Raw genomic sequence first — 17877 nt, 5'->3', positions numbered from 1 at the left:
AAACAATCAGTGGTTCTGTGAGGTGATCTGATGAACTCCTTTAGTGCAAATATCTTTGTCAAAATATTATTCATTATGCTGTGCATTCAAACATTTTAAACACATTACAACTACATTCAACGTTTTCAAATCTCTAGTCTTTTTCTTATTCACTGTTCAAGATGAAATGTGCTTTATGACAGTTCACAGACTGGTTGACCCAGACTGTATGTTTTCTGCTCAACATTTTAACTCTTTAAAATATTTCTTTATGTTCCCACATTTATTTTAATTCCTACTTTATATTTTCATAATCTTTTCAATAAAGTTCCACTAAAACAGAATAAAATGAATGTAACTTACCATTTCAGGGATTTTCCTATTTTATGGTTGGCTTTACCCTCCCTGTTTTACTTCACTGAGAAGTTTTGTTCAGTGGGGAGAACTTTGTTTTCTTCTGTCAGCTGCAGTTGCTCAGCGCAGTACTGTGCCTATCTACAAACCAAATGCCTCAGCCCCGGCCACACCTGTGCTTCTCCCCTCACTCTATTTGCTGACCAACAAGCTTCCTGCAATGCTTGTCAAAAAAGAACAGTGTAAAATAAAAATGTGGTCTCCCTACAGAGATATCCATGTAAACTCTTTCAGAAGCATTGAACAACATTAAAGATACATCTTTATGAAATAGAAAGATAAGCAGTCACCATTCCTCCCACACTCCCTCTTAAATACAGCCAGTTCTTCTATAATGCGCTGGTTATGTCCTTGTGCAACCCCATGTTATTAAAAAAAATCACACTTTAGAAACAGCGCTTAAATCTTTGGTGCAGTAATCGTGTTATAGCCAATGCATGTTTTAAAAGTTCGTATTTAGAAACAGTGTTCTCAATTAGTCAATTGTGCTACAGTGAATTTGCGTTGATGAAAGTGTTATAGCAGAATGATCTGCACCACATATCCTTTCAAAGAGGCCATTTCTATAAATTGCAGAGCCAGTAAGCTGTACATCAGCAAGATCTGTCTGAGTAAAGATAGGATTAGATTAGGATAGCTTATAGATATTAATCAATCTGTTGGTTGATCAGGATATATATTCATTGCTTTGTTAGAAGCTACTGTGAATGTTAGGACAATGCTTCACAGTGATTGTATGATGGAGGTTTTCAAATACTTATCATTTTTAGCAGAACAGTGGAGATAGGGCATATGGATAGGGTGAGTAGCCAAGGTCGTTTTCCCTAGGATGGGGAGTCCAAAGCTAGAGGGCATAGGTTTAAGGTGATGGGAAAAAAATAATTAAAAAATTGGAGAGCCAACTTTTTCACACAGAGGGTAGTGCATGTAAGAAACGAGCTATCAGAAGAAATGGTGGAGGTTGGTACAATTACAACATTTAAAAGGCATCTGGATGGGTTTAGAGGGATATAGGCCAAAGGCTGGGAAATGGGGCAAGGTCCGATTGAGATGTTTGGTTGTCATGGATTAGTTGGGCTGAAGCGTCTGTGTTCTGCTGTATAACTGTATGATTTGAAGTAAAAGTCATTCTAATTACCAGAGGAAATACAGTATTTTCCGAAATGCCTAACTTTTATCCCACGGGACCTTATTATACTTGGACTGGTTTTAATGCAGTTGATAGATATAGGTCACACGTTTCTTCCACCTCAGACTGAATATCCTACTAAAGCATAACTTTTCACAATACCATTGATGCATTATCAAGTGATTCACATTCTAGTTACTGGTTTTCACTTCATGAGCAATCAAACTCTCAGTGAACACTGTTTTCTTAGGTTTTATGCCAATTTATTACCATAGTTATGGTGGGAGACTGAGAAGCTTAAATGGATCTTTTATGCTGATATAAAAAGAGCATTTTGACCATTCTTGTTCTTAAGAAATGTAGTTTAACACTTAGCAATAGCTAAAATTCATATTCTAGATCTCTTAACGGGTATTTCTAAATCCACATGATCTCTCAAATAATAGAAAGGAGCCATGGGAACTGTCAAGACAATGGACATTCAGATCCACAATTTGGTTCTAGTTTTCCGTAATCATCAGCGTCTCTATTTCCATTTGAAGGTACAAACAGGACATCACTTTAACAGCTCGACCTAAAGATGGCAGCCCCTTGATTGTGCACCACTCCTTTGATTGGAATCTTCACTGTTGGAGAATGTAACTTTTGTCCAAGTGTTGACCAGGTTTGGTCAGGGAAAAGAACATAAGAACACAAGAACTAAAAGCAGGAGTAGGCCATCCGGCCCTTTGAGCCTGCTCCACTATTCAATAAGAAAATGGCTGATCTTCTCGTGCCTCAGCTCCTATTACCCGCACTCTCACCATATCCCTTAATTCCTTGATTGTTCAACTACATCACTGGGCAGGGCATTTCATAGATTCACAAACCTCTAGGTGAAGGCGTTCCTTCTCAATCTGCTCTCCCTAATTTTGAGACTATACCCTCTTGTCCTAGCTTCACTTACTAGTGGAAATATCCCTTTGTGTTGATCTTATCTATTCCCTTCATAATTTTGGATGTTTCTATAAGATCCCCCCTCATACTTCTAGACTCCAATGAAAATAATCCCAGTCTACTCAGCCTCTCCTCACAAGCCAACCCTCTCAACTCTGGAATCAGTCTCGTGAATCTCCTCAGCACCTCCTCTAGTGCCGGTAGATCCTTTCTCAAGTGAGGAGACCAAAACTGCACACTGTACTCCAGGTGTGGCCTCACCAGCACCTTTATACAGCTGCAACATAACCTCTCTGGCTTTTAACCTCAATTCCTTTAGCAATGAATGACAAAATTCCATTTGCCTTCTTAATTACCTGCTGCACCTGCAGACCAACCTCTGTGATTCATGCACAAGGACACCCAGGTCCCTCTGCATAGCAGCATGCTGCAACCTCTTACCATTCAATTAATAGTCTTTTTTAATGTTACTCTTACCAAAATAGATGACTTCACATATATTAACATCGTATTCCATCTGCCAGACCTTTGGCCACTCACTTAAAGTCCTCTGCTCACTTTGCTATGCCACCCATCTGAGTTTCATCTACAAACTTTGACACACTGCACGTGGTCCCCAACTCCAAATCATCTATATACATTGTGAATAATTGCAGTCTCAACACTGACCGCTGAGGCACACCATGAGTCACTGATTGCCAACTAGACTAGCACTCATTTATCCCCACTCTTGGCTTCCTATTAATTAACCAATCCTCTATCCATTCTAATACTTTCCCCATAATGTCTTGCATCTTTATCTTACGTTGCAGCCTTTGGTGCGGCACCTTGTCGCAGGCCTTTTGGAAATCTAAGTATACCACATCTACTGGGTCCCCGTTGTCCACTGTGTTCATAATGTCTTCATAGAATTCTAAAAGATTAGTTAAACATGACCTGCCCTTCATGAGCCCATGCTGCGTTTGCTCAAAAGGTCAATTTCTATTGAGCTGCCCTGCTATTTCTTCCTTGATAATAGACTCAAGCATCTTCCCCACGACAGAGGTTAAGCTAACTGGTCTACAATCCCCATATTTTGTCTACTGCTCTTTTTAAACAGTGATGTCACATTTGTTGTTTTCCAATCTGCTGGAACTGCCCGAGGATCCACCAAATTTTGGAAAATTACCACCAGTGCACTTGCTATTTTGCCCACCATCTGTTTCAGTACCCTGGGATGCATTCCATCACGGCCAGGAGACTTGTCTGCCCTTAGCTCCATTAGCTTGCCCAACACTACCTCTTCCGTAATAATGATTGTTTCCAGGTCCTCCCCTACCTTCGTCTCTTGGTCAATTACTGGCATGTTATTAATGTCCTCCACTGTGAAGACCGATACAAAATACCTGTTCAATGCCTCAGCCATTTCATCATATCCCATAACTAACTGCCCCTTCTCATCCTCTAAAGCATCAATGTTTACTTTAGCCACTCTTTTTTGTTTTACATACTTACAGAAACTTCTGCTATCTGTCTTTATATTCTGTGCTAGTTTTTTCTCATGTTCTATCTTACTTTTCTTTATACCTCTTTTGTGGCTTTCTGTTGACCTTTAAAGCTTTCCCAATCTTTCAGTTTCCAGCTGATCTTGGCCACTTTGGGTGCCTTCTCTTTCAATTTGATAGTCTTCCTTATTTCCTTAGACCCCCCTGAGAGATTACCCCTTTTCTTACAGTCCTTTCTTTTCACTGGGATATACTTTTGCTGAACAATTTGAAAAATTGCTTTGAAAGTCCTCCATTGCTCATTAACTGTCCCACCATAAAGTCTTTATTTCCAGTCTACTTTAGTCAAGTCCTCTCTCATCCTATTGTAGTCTTCATTGTTTAAGCACAGGATCCTGTATTGGATTTTATCTTCACACTCTCCATCTATATTCTAAATTCAACCATACTGTGATGGTTCCTTCCAAGAGGATCCCTGACTATGAGGTCATTAATTATTCCTGCCTCATTACACAGGACCAGATCTAGGATAGCTTGCTCCCTCATCAGTTCTATTACATACTGTTCAAGAAAACTATTGCAAACACACTCAATGAACTCCTCCTCAAGCCTACCCTGACTGGGCTGGTTCAACTAATCGACATGTAGATTAAAATCCCAGATGATAATAGCTGTACCATTTTTACAGGCATTAGTTATTTTTTTGTTTATTGCTCGCCCCAATGTGATGTTATGATTTTGTGGCCTACAGACTCTGCCTATCAGTGATTTTTTCTTCTTAGAATTTCTAATTTCCACCCAAATGGATCCAACCTTATTCTCCACAGAACCTATATCATCTCTCAGCATCGCCCTGATATCATCGCTGTTTATCAGAGTTACACCACCTCCCTTACCTTCCTGTCTTTCCTTCCGAATAGTCTGATACCCCTGCATATTTAAACTTCCAGTTGGGACTATCCTGTAACTATGTCTCTGTAATGGCTACTAAATCATATTCATTTGCGATGATTTGTGCTGTTAACTCACCGACTTTGTCACAAATGCAACAAGCATTCAAGTAAAGTGCCCCTATCCTATTTTTGTATCTTCATGAATTCCAACATCTCTAATGATATCTCCTAATTTATCCTTCCTTTTCACTTCTTTCATAGTCTGCCTTGTAGTTAACCCCCCCCCCCCCCCCCCGAAGTTCAACAAAATCAAATCTGATCAAGCTCTCATTTAAGGTCCACATGATTATATTGACAAGCAGAAATCAATAGATAGTGATCAGAAGCAGAACTTAGGTCAATTTCTTCCCTTCTGACAATGGCATTGTGTTTAATGTCTTCGAGAGTGCACTTTCAGCCGTTATCTGTGCAGAACCGTTGGCATTGTTGGTCTGATGGAGCTGCTTCAAAGTACATCATAGTATTGTAGAGGCTGTGGTTTACAATCTTGGTTCTGAGAGAAGATTATACCAGAATTTTTTTTAACAATAAAACTGTAAAAGTAAAAGAAAGGTTTTAATAATTCCTATGTGCTTACTATTTAAGAGCAGTTGTAAACAGATTCTAAAAAGCTGAACTTATAATGAGGAAATATTTCTGGTTTCTTTTCATCAAATCCTTCATTCACACTGAGTATTGTAAACACAACTGGTAATGGCTTTACAAACCTGTATATTGTATTCTACTTCTCCTGTACAGGCCACAAAACCACCCACTAACAATTTAGATTCCTCACCCATTCTGGGCTGAAAGAATGACTACAGTAAAAATATTATGATGGTGTTTAGAATTCCGGTTAAAATAACAGAATTTTCTGTATCTCAAACATTGTGGGAATCATTAACAAAAGGCCTTGAAAATGATTTGCAAACTTTTTGTGCTTTGTTGTTTTTATCTTTTTGGATGTTTCATTTGAACTGAATGCAGATGAATCATAGAATCTCTACGGTGTGGAAACAGGCCATTTGTCCCAACATGCCCACACAAATCCTCCAAAGAGTATCACACCCAGAACTATTCCCCTACCCTATTAATCTATATTTACCCTGATTAATGCACTTAACCTACACACCCTTGAATGCTATTGGCAATTTAGTATGGCCAATTCACCGAACCTGCACATCTTTGGACAGTGGGAGGAAACCGGAGCAAACCCACGCAGACACAGGGAGAACGTACAAATTCCACACAGTCGCCTGAGGCTGGAATTGAACCCAGGTCCATGGTGCTGTGAGGCAGCAGTGCTGACCACTGAGCCACTACATGAAACATGACTTACAGTAGTGAACATGGACCAAAAGCCTGACCCCATAGGTGAGGACAATAGGCAAGGATAGCAACATTTTAGGAGAATGGGCTCTTGGTCATCATGAAACTACAGTTCTATGATAAAATGAAATCAGAAAATCCTGGATATTCTCAGCATCTGTAGAAAAACAGAGTGAACAGGCTGAATTTCCCAGCCCCTGAATGATTTGGCCAATGGTGAATCAGTTGGGGAAATATGTCAAACTTGGAAAAATGTAATTCTGACATTGAGAAAAAAAAAGTCCAATTAATTGTCTAAGTTTTGAATTGTGAGACTAGAATCCATCTAGTGAGGAGCCAGAAGATTATTTGCAAGCATTTTTATCCCATTAGTACAAATTAATCCACCTCATTTCCATGCAGCATCCCATTCTTCCACTCACTGGAGAGAAGATAGGTGGTGACAATTCCTGGTATGTTCACAGCCTGGGAACATGGGCAGCTGTGGATTGCCTCTTGCTCCTCCAGGTCTCCACTTGGACAGCACTCCCCAAAACCTTGGGTTATAATTCAGGGACAGAGACAGTCTTCCCACACATGCCTTATCCCCAACATCCACTGATCAGATACACACCAGCCTCACCTTGATGTATCTCGAACCCATTTAGTTTACAATGCTGTATTCTGGAACACACCAACACCTTTCATTGTAATGCTGCTGCCAGAATGCTGTGCCTACTCGGACAGGCACCCATTTTCGGCACTGGAATTGGGTGCATCTCCGGCTTCTTAGCTTTCTCTCTTGGTGCTAGCTCACTTTGCAATTACATGACTGCTGACAGCATTTCTGCCTTGCTATGCCTTTTTGTGCTCTGTGGGTTACTTCAGGACGAACAAGCACGCAGACCTTCTGACATCCTTTGCAGTCTACCTCCAATAGAAAGCCAGGCAGCTTGTCTTGGTTGTCAGTGGGATAAGCCACAGGGATCGCTATGTCATTGTCTGGCACCGTGCTGGATCAATGCAACACCAACTCCATATGTCAGAAGCATGTGCAGCAAAAACAATGCATCGGCTTTAACCAAATGACCATGTCTCAGTCTGCAAGGAGTAATCCTCAGTTAGTTCAAGGGAGACAGACTACTGTCAGGGAGTCCCAGCACAAACAGTCAAGGACTATCAGTGCAGGGGACTTGGGCTTGTTCAGTCGGATACTTGGTGGTTCTCAGAGGGTCTGAGCTCTGCTCTCTGGGGTTAGGGCTATCTTTTGTCACACAACCTGTGGATGCATGATAACTCATTTGGGGAGCTGCATAGAGTCAGGGGTCAATGGTCACTCACTCGTAAGGGCTCGAAAGAGTAATACTCCTTCAGACAGTTTTGGAATGGTATGATGCTAACGAAGGGCAGCTCCTGTATCTTAATCACCAGTCTTACAGCTAAACTGACAGCTGATCAGAGAGATGATGATTTAAAGTGAACCTATATTAGAGATGTGATATTCTATTTATAATGAAATCTTACCTGAGTCATCTATGCAGCCTCTGAGGGTTTTCTTTATCCTTGTCTTCCCACTGTCTCTCAGGTCTGTATCAGGGAGAGAAATGTAGCCTATAGTAGTGATGTATCCTTTCCACAAGTTCAAATACTTCCTTCTCCAATGAGGAGAGGAGATGAATGTCACCCAATGCCTTGGCCCTCTCAGGCTGATTGTGATAGTAATGAGATGGAGGGGAGGATTGAGTGAGATGAAGGTGCCTGGTTGAATTGCCAGTGGTGGGACAGGAATAGGAGAAGGGGTGAGATGCCCTGAGTGAGTGAGTAGGAGTGTAAAGGACAGGAAGGGCTACTGGGGCTTGGTGAGAGTCATTCAGGAAAGGTACTGAATCCACCCTTGGGCATGGTGGATCATGAGCCTTGCTGGGAGGTGTGTGCAGTGGCAGAGACAGAGTGAGTGTCAGCTAGAAGAGAGAGGCTGGTATATTAACTCTTGTGGAGCATGAAGGGCCATTGTCCCTCCTGTGATGCTATTGCATATTCCTCTGAACTGTGGACACCGTACAAGCCTGGATGGCTACTTCAGATCAGACTTCTGTGCAGTGATCTCATTTCGCAGGCCTAGAGAAAGAGGACAGCTCTCCTCTCCACCAACCCATCTCCCAGCACTGCCAGTTCCCTGTCAGGGAAACAGGATTTTGAGCTCTGCCTCACAGCCGTTTCCTTTGGAATTGAGCAGTGATATACCATTTCTGCTTTGCAGAGTTGAAGTGATGCTTGGCTGGTATCTCAATAGGGCACTCATGACCTGAAATTAGACAGTCTCGGCCCTGGTGAGCACTCTATCTCAGCTTACTGCAGGATTGTGAGGGAGTGGCACCGTGGAGGCCAGACAAACAGCAGAGCATTATGTGGAAAATAGTTTTGGATCTCACACAGTTGAAACTTCTCAAAATTGACACAGAGGCAAAAATGGAAGATTCAGCTCTGTATATATACCGATGGCCCATTCTTCATTGTTCCCTCATCCTGACCTTGCCATGGAATGCTCACTGTAAACAAGAGGGGGACATCTTTATTCTTGTTCCATTTCCTCAAGGAAAAGTGGTGACATTATGTCATAAAATATAAGTAATTGATCTTAGAAGACCATTAACTGATTGAGTACCTGGGGCTTTCACCAAATCACTGACTTAAAATGTTCAGAGGGATTACCTGGTCACCCAAATTGGCCAAGTTTCATGAACCCAACATGGATTAAACCAGGTTCCTCTATTTGCAGCTTCTTCACCTCCTGCCATTGAAAGAGGGATCATCATCATCAAGAGTAACATCATCCTAATGGCAAAAGTCAACACTGCCACTGAAGGTGTCAGGTTAACATTGAGAGAATTATAAGGGTTAACATTGCTCTATGCTCCCATGGTAAAAAAAGCTCATCGTGAATTGGCAGTTTGTTATTACATTGCACCAATTTGTATTTTCCAGTGACTTGAGAAATGTTTCCTTAAAATTTCAAACAATTAAAGTAACAGAAAGAGTGACTCTAGGAAACCACACTCCAATAAAGTTTGAATTATCGTTCTGTGATTTTTAACAGAAAGAAGACCTGATGTAGCGAAAAGTAGATATTTTCTAATCGGCCGATACTAAGATGTTAAAACACACCTATGGAACAAGTAGGATTTGAAACCAGGCTTCCTGGTCCAGGGGTCAGGACACTACTGATTATAAGTTCATAAGATACTGGAGCAGAATTAGGCCATTGGACCCATTGAGTCTGCTCTGCCATTCAATCATAGCTGATACGCTCCTCACCCCTATTTTACTGCCTTCTCTCTTCAACCCATTACCAATTAAAAATCTGTCTAACTCCTCCTTAAGTTTGTGCACTGTCCCAGAATCCACTACACTTTGGGGCAGCCAATTCCACAGAATCACAACTCTTTGGGAGAAGTAGTTTCTCTTCACCTCTGTTTTTAATTTGCTACCCCTTCTCCTAACAGTGTGACTTCTCATTCGAGAATGCCCCACAAAATGAAGCATCCGCTCCATGTCTATTTTATCCACATGCTTAATCATCTTGAATATCTCAGTTTGATCTCCTCGCTTTCTTCTACATTCCAGAGAGTATAGACCTAAACTGTTCAATCGCTCTTCATACGATAAACCTTTCATCTCTGGGATCAATCCAGTGAACCTCCTCTGAACTGTCTCCAATGCCACCATATCCTTCCTCAAATAAGGGGACCAGAACTGTGCACAATACTCCAGATGTGGTCTCACCAATGCCTTGTATAGTTCCAACAATACTCCCTTACCTTTATTTTCTATTCTCTTAGCTATAAACGCCAACATTCCATTAACTTTCTTTATTAACTGATGTCCCTGCATGCTAGTTTTCTGTGACTCATGAAAGCCTGAAAAGTAAACTCTCCATTCTCTACGAACCTGTTTCCAACAAATAGCATAGGCTACAACCGGGTGGCATGGGAGCTCAGTGGTCAGCACTACTGCCTCACAGCACCAGGGTCCCGGGTTCAATTCCAGCCTTGGGAGACTGTCTGTGTGGAGGTTTGCACATTCTCTCTGTGTGGGTTGTCTCCCACAGTCCAAAGATGTGCAGGTCAGGTGAATTGGCCATGCTAAATTGCCCATAGTGTTAGGTGCATTTGTCAGAGGGAAATGGGTCTGGGTGGGTACTCTTCAGAGAGTCAGTGTGGACTGGTTGGGCCGAAGGGCCTATTTCCGCACTGTAGAGAATCTAATCTAATAGGCCAACTTTAACTCATAGACTTTCACAGCACTGAAGGGGACTATTAGTTTTTAACTCCATAGCCATGCAGTCTTTTCTCCATTTCCAGTTATTTATCCAATTTCCTTGTGAAAATTACTTTGAATTTGCTTCCAAAAATCGGGGTAAATGCAGCAACAAGGGAATAAAAGCAAATCACGTACCTGATTGTTTCTGTGGTACTGTGGAAGTTGGCCAGCATCTAAATGATTAGGCTCCATCACAGCAGCCATTATTACAAAAGTACTTATTTCTGATGAATATCTATTATAAAGGCTACTAATTTGTATTTGTATTATAATGTCACATTTCAAGAATCTTGGAGCATTTTCTCCAGCTACAATATGAGATCAAGAGTTACCATTAATGCTTCATTTTCCAGAGAAATGCATAGACCATACACGTTTCAAATGGCAGTTCGACAAAAGGTCATCGGAAGTTGTTTTTCTAAGTGTATAAGTATATGAAAATGGTGAGCAGACAAATAGTAATAGTTAACCAAGTCTTCTTCCAACTCATGACAAACATTCTATCATTACAAAATGGATCACTCACCGATTCATCACCAACCACAATATGTATTCACCTGAAACAGGAAAAAAAGTTTGAGAAAAACCCATGACTATGAAGAATGCAGGAGCACGTGTTACACGTGGGGCCACAAGTAATATAATAATGCAAGTTAGGAATCAAGTCAGGAAGCTTCATCTTGAAGGTACGGGGGGTGTGCGAAGGGAGTGGCACAGTGGCTCAGTGGTTAGCACTGCTGCCTCACAGCACCAGGGTCCCAGGTTTGATTCCAGCCTCGGGTGACTGTGTGGAGTTCGCACATTCTCCCCGTGTCTGCGTGGGATTCCTCCGGGTGCTCCGGATTCCTCCCACAGTGCAAAGATATGCAGGTCAGGTGAATTGGCCATGCTAAATTACCCATAGTGTTGGGTGCGTTAGTCAAATGGAAATGGGTCTGGATGGGTTACTCTTCAGAGGGTCTGTGTGGACTGGTTGGGCTGCAGTATAAATGCTGGAGGATAGTTAAAAGGAATGTTTAAGTAAGATGACTACCAATGTGGTGAGTGAGGTATGTGCTGTACTTTGGACCATTTTATAAATCGATGATCAAACTAAATAACTTTGATCATAACTCTTGTTCAACATTGCATGTCTTGTGCATTAAAGCAGTCTAACAGTTCTAACCTCACCAATTGTTCTCTCAATGTGTTTCAGATTTCAAAGGCTGCTTTGGTTAAACTGATTTCTTGTCCTACACCAAATGTCTTGGTTTCTGATGTCCAGTATTTGGAATAAATCTGACCCTGTCAGGTGGTAGAGAGAGGAATTTTAACATGTGAAAGGAGGTGGGCTTCTGAATGGGCAAAGAAGGTTTTGGAAATTTCAACTACCTGTACATATTGTTTCTTATTTACACTTACCTATATATTTATACTGTACATATTTATACTTGTCTTTTGTTGGGTAATGTGATAAAGAATTTGAAATGTCAAATGCTAATGAAGTGGGTGTTCCTCTTAAAATGCTGAGAGAAAAGGAATGCCACTGAGTGACATCCACCTTCTTCAACATACTGCGGTTTCATGATACAGCTTTCTTTAAAACATCTGTTTCCTGCAGACCTTGTTTTTCTTCTTTCTGCCCATTTCTCAGGGGAGTGTGAGTTGTGGAAGGCATGTGACTAACTGGCTATCTTGTCTGTTAGAGAGAAGAGAAAGGAAACAAGGCAGGAGAGTAGAACAATGACTTGGCTGAGAAACAATATAATCAAGAGCAAGAAACCGTGTCACTTACTGTACAAGATGTATTCTCACAGGAGATCAATTTGCTCGATTTGTTTCCAAGTCGCCTAATAACTTCCTGAGTGATCAGATTCAATGGCTCACCTGTTCTTCATATTTACACTTCAGTTGATAGCAGAATAGAAAACGAAACTACAATCAGTCAAATACTTACCGTATCTAATTTAATAAATTGAAAAAGATAAACTGAATAGTCAATTTTACAGATGTGGGATCATATTCAAGTAATGACCGAAATCAGTGAGTGGCAACAATAGCCTCTTTATTCAGCAACAGCAGTAGCTCAAATTCAAGGAGGCGATGGAATCCTGAAATATTGTTCTTACAGTAGCCTCTTTTACATTCGATTTGGAGATGCCGGTGTTGGACCTCCATGGGATGTGCAAAGTTAAAAAACACTCAACATCAGGTTATAGTCCAACAGGTTTATTTAGAAGCATCACTTTTCGGAGCGCTGTTCCTTTATTCACCTGATGAAGGAGCAGCGCTCTGAAAGCTAGTGCTTCCAAATAAACCTGTTATCTATAACCTGGTATTGTGTGATTTTTAACTCTTTATACACAGTCCTTATGTTTATTAAAATTCCATTCATATGATGTTACATAGTTTTATCTATAGTACACAAACGTTTGAGACCGGAGATGGGTTAAACATCTGTTTAATAGTGACTGTTACTTCTGATGGGATTAAGAGTGTCTGTCCAGTCTGCTTACATAATTAAGAGATGTTGGTCCTTTTGGCTTTAATTTATTAAATGTTAGTAAAAAAAATACTAGGCCTATATGCTGTAAATAAGTTAAAAATTATACCTGTACCTAATAAAAGAATAAAGGATATTAAACTGATTAGCAGAGCTGGGTTGTGAGTTTCAGGTGTGAGTTTCATTCATTCATGCAATTTCACAGAAGCACTGTTTTGTCAGTTAAGAGGATAGTGGCCCTGTTAAAAGGTGTTCAACAAGTACATAAACTGTTTAGTGTTCTGTAATTTATTCTGGTCCAAGAGACAGTTGGTAAGAGCTGATTACTATTATAATGTTTCACTTGATAAGGATGGTGTTTTTTATGATGTTGACACTTATTTAGAGGTTCCTTTTGTTGTAGAAAAAGTCTTGATAAGGGTTAAAGGTGCAAAGAAACAGTAATTGATTGAAAGGGATGTTTTCATTTTAGTCCATATTGTAATACAAGATATACTACAAATCTGCGGTTTTATGAATGAATGAATGAATGAATGAAACCGTGTTAGATTAAAGAGTTATGAATCAATGAAATGAAACATGGTGTTATTAAATATAGATGTCTGTGAGTGGGTTAGTAAAGACTTATGAAGCAGTAAATGTAAAGTGCCAGTGAGTGGGTTGGCAAAGAGACCTATAATACAATATCTCACATAGAGTTAAATTGAATTGTCAGTTATATAGAGTTAAAAAGAGAAATTAAATTGTACACACACTGCTTATTCTGAAACTTCTAGTAACATTTAATTTAAATTAACTCCCAAATGTGGAAAATGTTGGTTACTTTTTACATTTGAAGTAAAATCTTTTGAGAACTAAAACTGTAGTCACTTGTGACAGAATACCCTTCAAATTTCAAACAGGCTTCTTTTTAAATGAGATGTCTTTATTAGAGATGGGTAGGTAAGATGCTGTGGTAAAGAAGATTGGCCTTTCATTTTTACCACAGGCTGATGGGGATCATAGAGATACCACCATCAAATCTAGTTGTCCTCCTAAGCAGTGATCTCTTTTGGTGGTCAGTGATCATTATCTGATGAAGGATTTTTACCAGCTAGTTTTTTTTATCTCCCTCTCTTCCTCTCTGGGCTTTGTTTCCACTTAACCGTTCATTTCTCCAACACACCACCCCCTCGTCATTAAAAGGAAATTACCACTTAGATTCATAGAGTCATAGAGATGGACAGCATGGAGACAGATCTTTCGGTGCAACCTATCCATGCCAACCAGATATCCTAAATTAATCCAGTCCCATTTGCCAGCACTTGGCCCATATTCCTCTGAACCCTTCCTATTCATACACCCATCCAGATGCCTTTTAAATGTTGTAATTGTACCAGCCTCCACCACTTCCTCTGGCAGCTCATTCCATACACACACCATGCAACATCCATGTAAATCTTTTGTGAACCCTTTCAAGCTTCACAACATCCTTCCTATAGCAGGGAGACCAGAATTGCGCACAATATTCCAAAAAATGGCCTAATGTATGTCTTGTACAGCCACAACAGCTCCCAACTCCTGTACTCAATGCTCTGACCAATAAAGGAAAATATACCAAACGCCTTCTTCACTTTCCTATCTGCCTGCAAATCCACTTTCAAGGAACAATGGACCTGCACTCCAAGGTCTCTTTGTTCAGCAACACTCCCCAGGACCTTACCATTAAGTCCTGACGTTCGATGTCACGCCGTGTGTTGAACTCGTTAATCCGAGAGCGTAGGGGAATGAAGGTGAGGGGTGAGGGGAATAAGTCCTGCTCTGATTTGACTTTCAAAAATGCAGCACCTCATATTTATCTAAATTAAACTCCATCTGCCACTCCTTGGCCCTTTAGTCCATCTGATTAAGATGCTGTTGTAATCTGAGGTAATCTTCTTTGCTGTCCACTCCACCTCCAATTTTGGTGTCATCTGCAAACTTACTAACATTATCTCCTATGTTCACATCCAAATCATTTATATAAACGATGAAAAGCAGTGGACCCAGCACTGATCCTTGTGGTACTCCCCTGGTCATAGACCTGCAGTCTGAAAAGCAACCCTTCACCACCACCCTCTGCCTTCTACCTTTGAGCTAGTTCTGTATCCAAATAGCTGGTTCTCCCTCTATTCCATGTGATCTAACTTTGCTAACCAGTCTCCCATAGGAACCTTTTCAAACGCCTTACTGAAGTCCACATAGATCATGTCTACCGCTCTGCCCTCATCAATCCTCTTTGTTACTTCTTCAAAAAAGTTTGTGGGACATGATTCCCCACTCACAAAGCCAGGTTGACTGTCCCTAATCAGTCCTCAGTGGTGTAAAGGTCGGTGCGCCAAACTAGTACCGCGCCTCCCTTGTCTGCCAGTTTGATAATGAGGTTGGGGTTGGAACGGAGGAAGTGGAGGGCTGCACGTTCCGAGGGTGAGAGATTGGAGTGGGTGAGAGGGGAGGAGATATTGAGGCGGTTAATGTCGCGGCGGCAGTTGGCTATGAAGAGATCGAGGGCAGGTAAGAGGCCAGCACGGGGTGTCCAGGTAGATGGGGTGTGTTGGAGGTGGGAGAAGGGGTCGTCAGAGGGTGGGCGAGAATCTTGGTTGAAGAAGTAGGCGCGCAGGCGAAGGCGGCGGAAGAATTGTTCGATGTCACGCCGTGTGTTGAACTCGTTAATCCGAGAGCGTAGGGGAATGAAGGTGAGGCCTCTGCTGAGGACTGATACTTGTAAATCTTATTCCTCACGATTCCCTTCAACAACTTTCCAGAACAGAGGTCAGGCTCACTGGTCTATAGTTCTCTGGCTTTTCCTTACCAGCTTTCTTAAATAATGGTACCACATTAGCCAACCTCCAGTCTTCTCACCCCTCACCTGTGACTATCGATAATCCAAATATCTCAGCAACGGGCCCAGCAACCACTTCCCTCGCTTCTCACAGAGTTCTAGGGTACACATCAGGAATGAAGAGCTTATGCTCGAAACATCGACTCTCCTGCTCCTTGGATGCTACCTGACCAGTTTTGCTTTCCCAGCACAACACTCTTTGACTCTGACATTCAGTATCTACAGTCCTCACATTCTCCTGGAACATTAAGCTGCCAGTCCTGCCCACCCCTGAGCCACGTTTCTATAATTGTTATGATATCCCAGTCCCATGTTCCTAACCAGGCCCTGAGTTCATCTGCCTTCCCTGTTTGGCCTCTTCCATTGAAGTAAATGCAGTTTAATTTATCAGTTATACCTTGTTCTCTACATTGTCCCTGCCGCTGTTGACTTGCTCCTTTTCCCACCTGTACCAGTTTCAGATTGATCTCTTTTTCCTCACCATCTCCCTTGTAACTGCGCACCCACCCACCCCACCCCCGCCCCAACAACTAAAACCCAACTTCCTGTATTCCTATATTCTCCCTTCGGAATCTGATCCTTTTCCCTTCCTATATTGTTTGTTCCAATGAGTACTTCAAATTCCTGCTAGTCCCTCTTCCCTTTGAGAACATTCTGCACCCTCTCTGAGACATCCTTGATCCTGGCACCAGAGAAGCAACACACCATTCTGATATTTTGCTGCCAGCCACAGAAACGTCTGTCTGTGCCTGTAACTAGAGAGTCCCTTAACACAACAATTGATTGGAAACTGACATAACCCTCATTACATTACAGCCAGCCTCAATACCAGAAACTTGGCTGTTCGTGCAACATTCCCCTGAGAGTCTATCACCCCCTACGTTTTCCAAAACAGCATACTTGTTTGAAATGGGGATAGCCACAGGAGACTCCTGCACTATCTGCCTACCCCTCCTACCTTTCCTGGAGCTAACTCATCTACCTGACTGTGTCTGTTGGTTTTCTCTCCTTCCTACAACTGCCATCCATCACACCTCCTAGCTCCTGTAAATTCCTCATTGCCTCCAACTGCAGCTCCAACCAATCCATGCGATCTGATAGGATTCGCAACCAAACACACTTCCTGCAGACATGAACTCAAACAGCAAAGGTAGTAGCTGTACAAATTCACTGCTGTGACAGAGAGCAGTGCAGGTTTCTTTCTCTCTCTCTCTCACTGACTATGTTATCTCTACCTTTGTCTCTCTTCTTCCTTTTTAAAGTGCTATTGTTTTGTTCTTTTGTCCCCAAAGTTCCAAAACAATGTAACAATTTATAAGGCAGTAATTACAGCTCCTGGAATTCAAGGAAATCAGCTACAATACCTCAAAAAAAGGAGCACTGTTACAGCCACAATTTGTTCCTGTCCTCCATCTTGGATTTTCTTCACAGACACTACCAGTTCTAAAGAAGGGTCACTGGACTCGAAACTTTAACTCTGCTTTCTCCCCATAGATGCTGCCAGACCTGCTGAATTTCTCCAGCAATTTCTGTTTCTGATCCTGATCTTCAGCAAACATTGTTCTTTATTTTATCTTTTTTTTAGATGTGGTTGAAGAATAAATGTTGGTGAAAGACACCAGGAGAACTTCCCTGCTTCTCTTCGAAGAGAGCCATGTGGGATCTTTTATATGGCCCCACAGAACCTTACCGTAATGGTGGGTTTGCATGCGACTCTCCTGTACTGCAGCACTTTCTCAGTTCAGCTCAAGTACCACCTTCGACTGTGTGCTGGAATCTCTCAAAATCAACCAGGGTTGCTAGTTGCTGCCTAGTTGTCTGTACTAGGTTCTTTGGATGTAATGTTGATTATGACACAGATTATTTAAAGAGGTAGTGAGAAAAATAAAGTTTTTTTTTAAGATATAGCTTGGCATTGTTTTTGATGCCTCTATCACAGTGCACAAGGATTTAACAAAGAAATCCTATTCTTCCTGATGTAAGTGTTTAGTTAATTTGCCTTTGCCTGGAAAGGATCAAGCCTTTCAAGTCAA

The 17877-nt window shown here is 41.4% G+C and overlaps 1 protein-coding gene and 1 long non-coding RNA gene across 4 annotated transcripts in view; one reads left to right on the top strand and one right to left on the bottom strand.

Moving 5' to 3' along the window:
- LOC122554490 (P-selectin-like) overlaps positions 1-645 on the bottom strand; it is a 27238-nt gene extending 26593 nt beyond the window's left edge. The window contains exon 1 of one of the 3 annotated variants that reach the window (XM_087990765.1): positions 343-645. In XM_087990765.1, the coding sequence (XP_087846891.1) occupies positions 343-345 (3 nt within the window). In that variant the 5' untranslated portion in view covers positions 346-645. The remainder of the gene's footprint in view (positions 1-342) is intronic. The other 2 variants (XM_087990767.1, XM_087990766.1) reach the window with 2 other exon arrangements.
- The window catches only part of LOC148149160 (uncharacterized), a 25372-nt gene extending 7495 nt beyond the window's left edge, over positions 1-17877 (top strand). Inside the window, exon 3 of the long non-coding RNA XR_015758173.1 lies at positions 17430-17877. This is a non-coding gene — a long non-coding RNA (uncharacterized LOC148149160). The remainder of the gene's footprint in view (positions 1-17429) is intronic.

Source organism: Chiloscyllium plagiosum, unplaced genomic scaffold, assembly GCF_037043375.1.
Source record: "Chiloscyllium plagiosum isolate Xiang-an unplaced genomic scaffold, Cpla_swu_hap1 HiC_scaffold_9, whole genome shotgun sequence".
NCBI classification, from domain to species: Eukaryota; Metazoa; Chordata; class Chondrichthyes; order Orectolobiformes; family Hemiscylliidae; genus Chiloscyllium; species Chiloscyllium plagiosum.
This window is presented reverse-complemented; position numbering and strand designations above follow the sequence as displayed.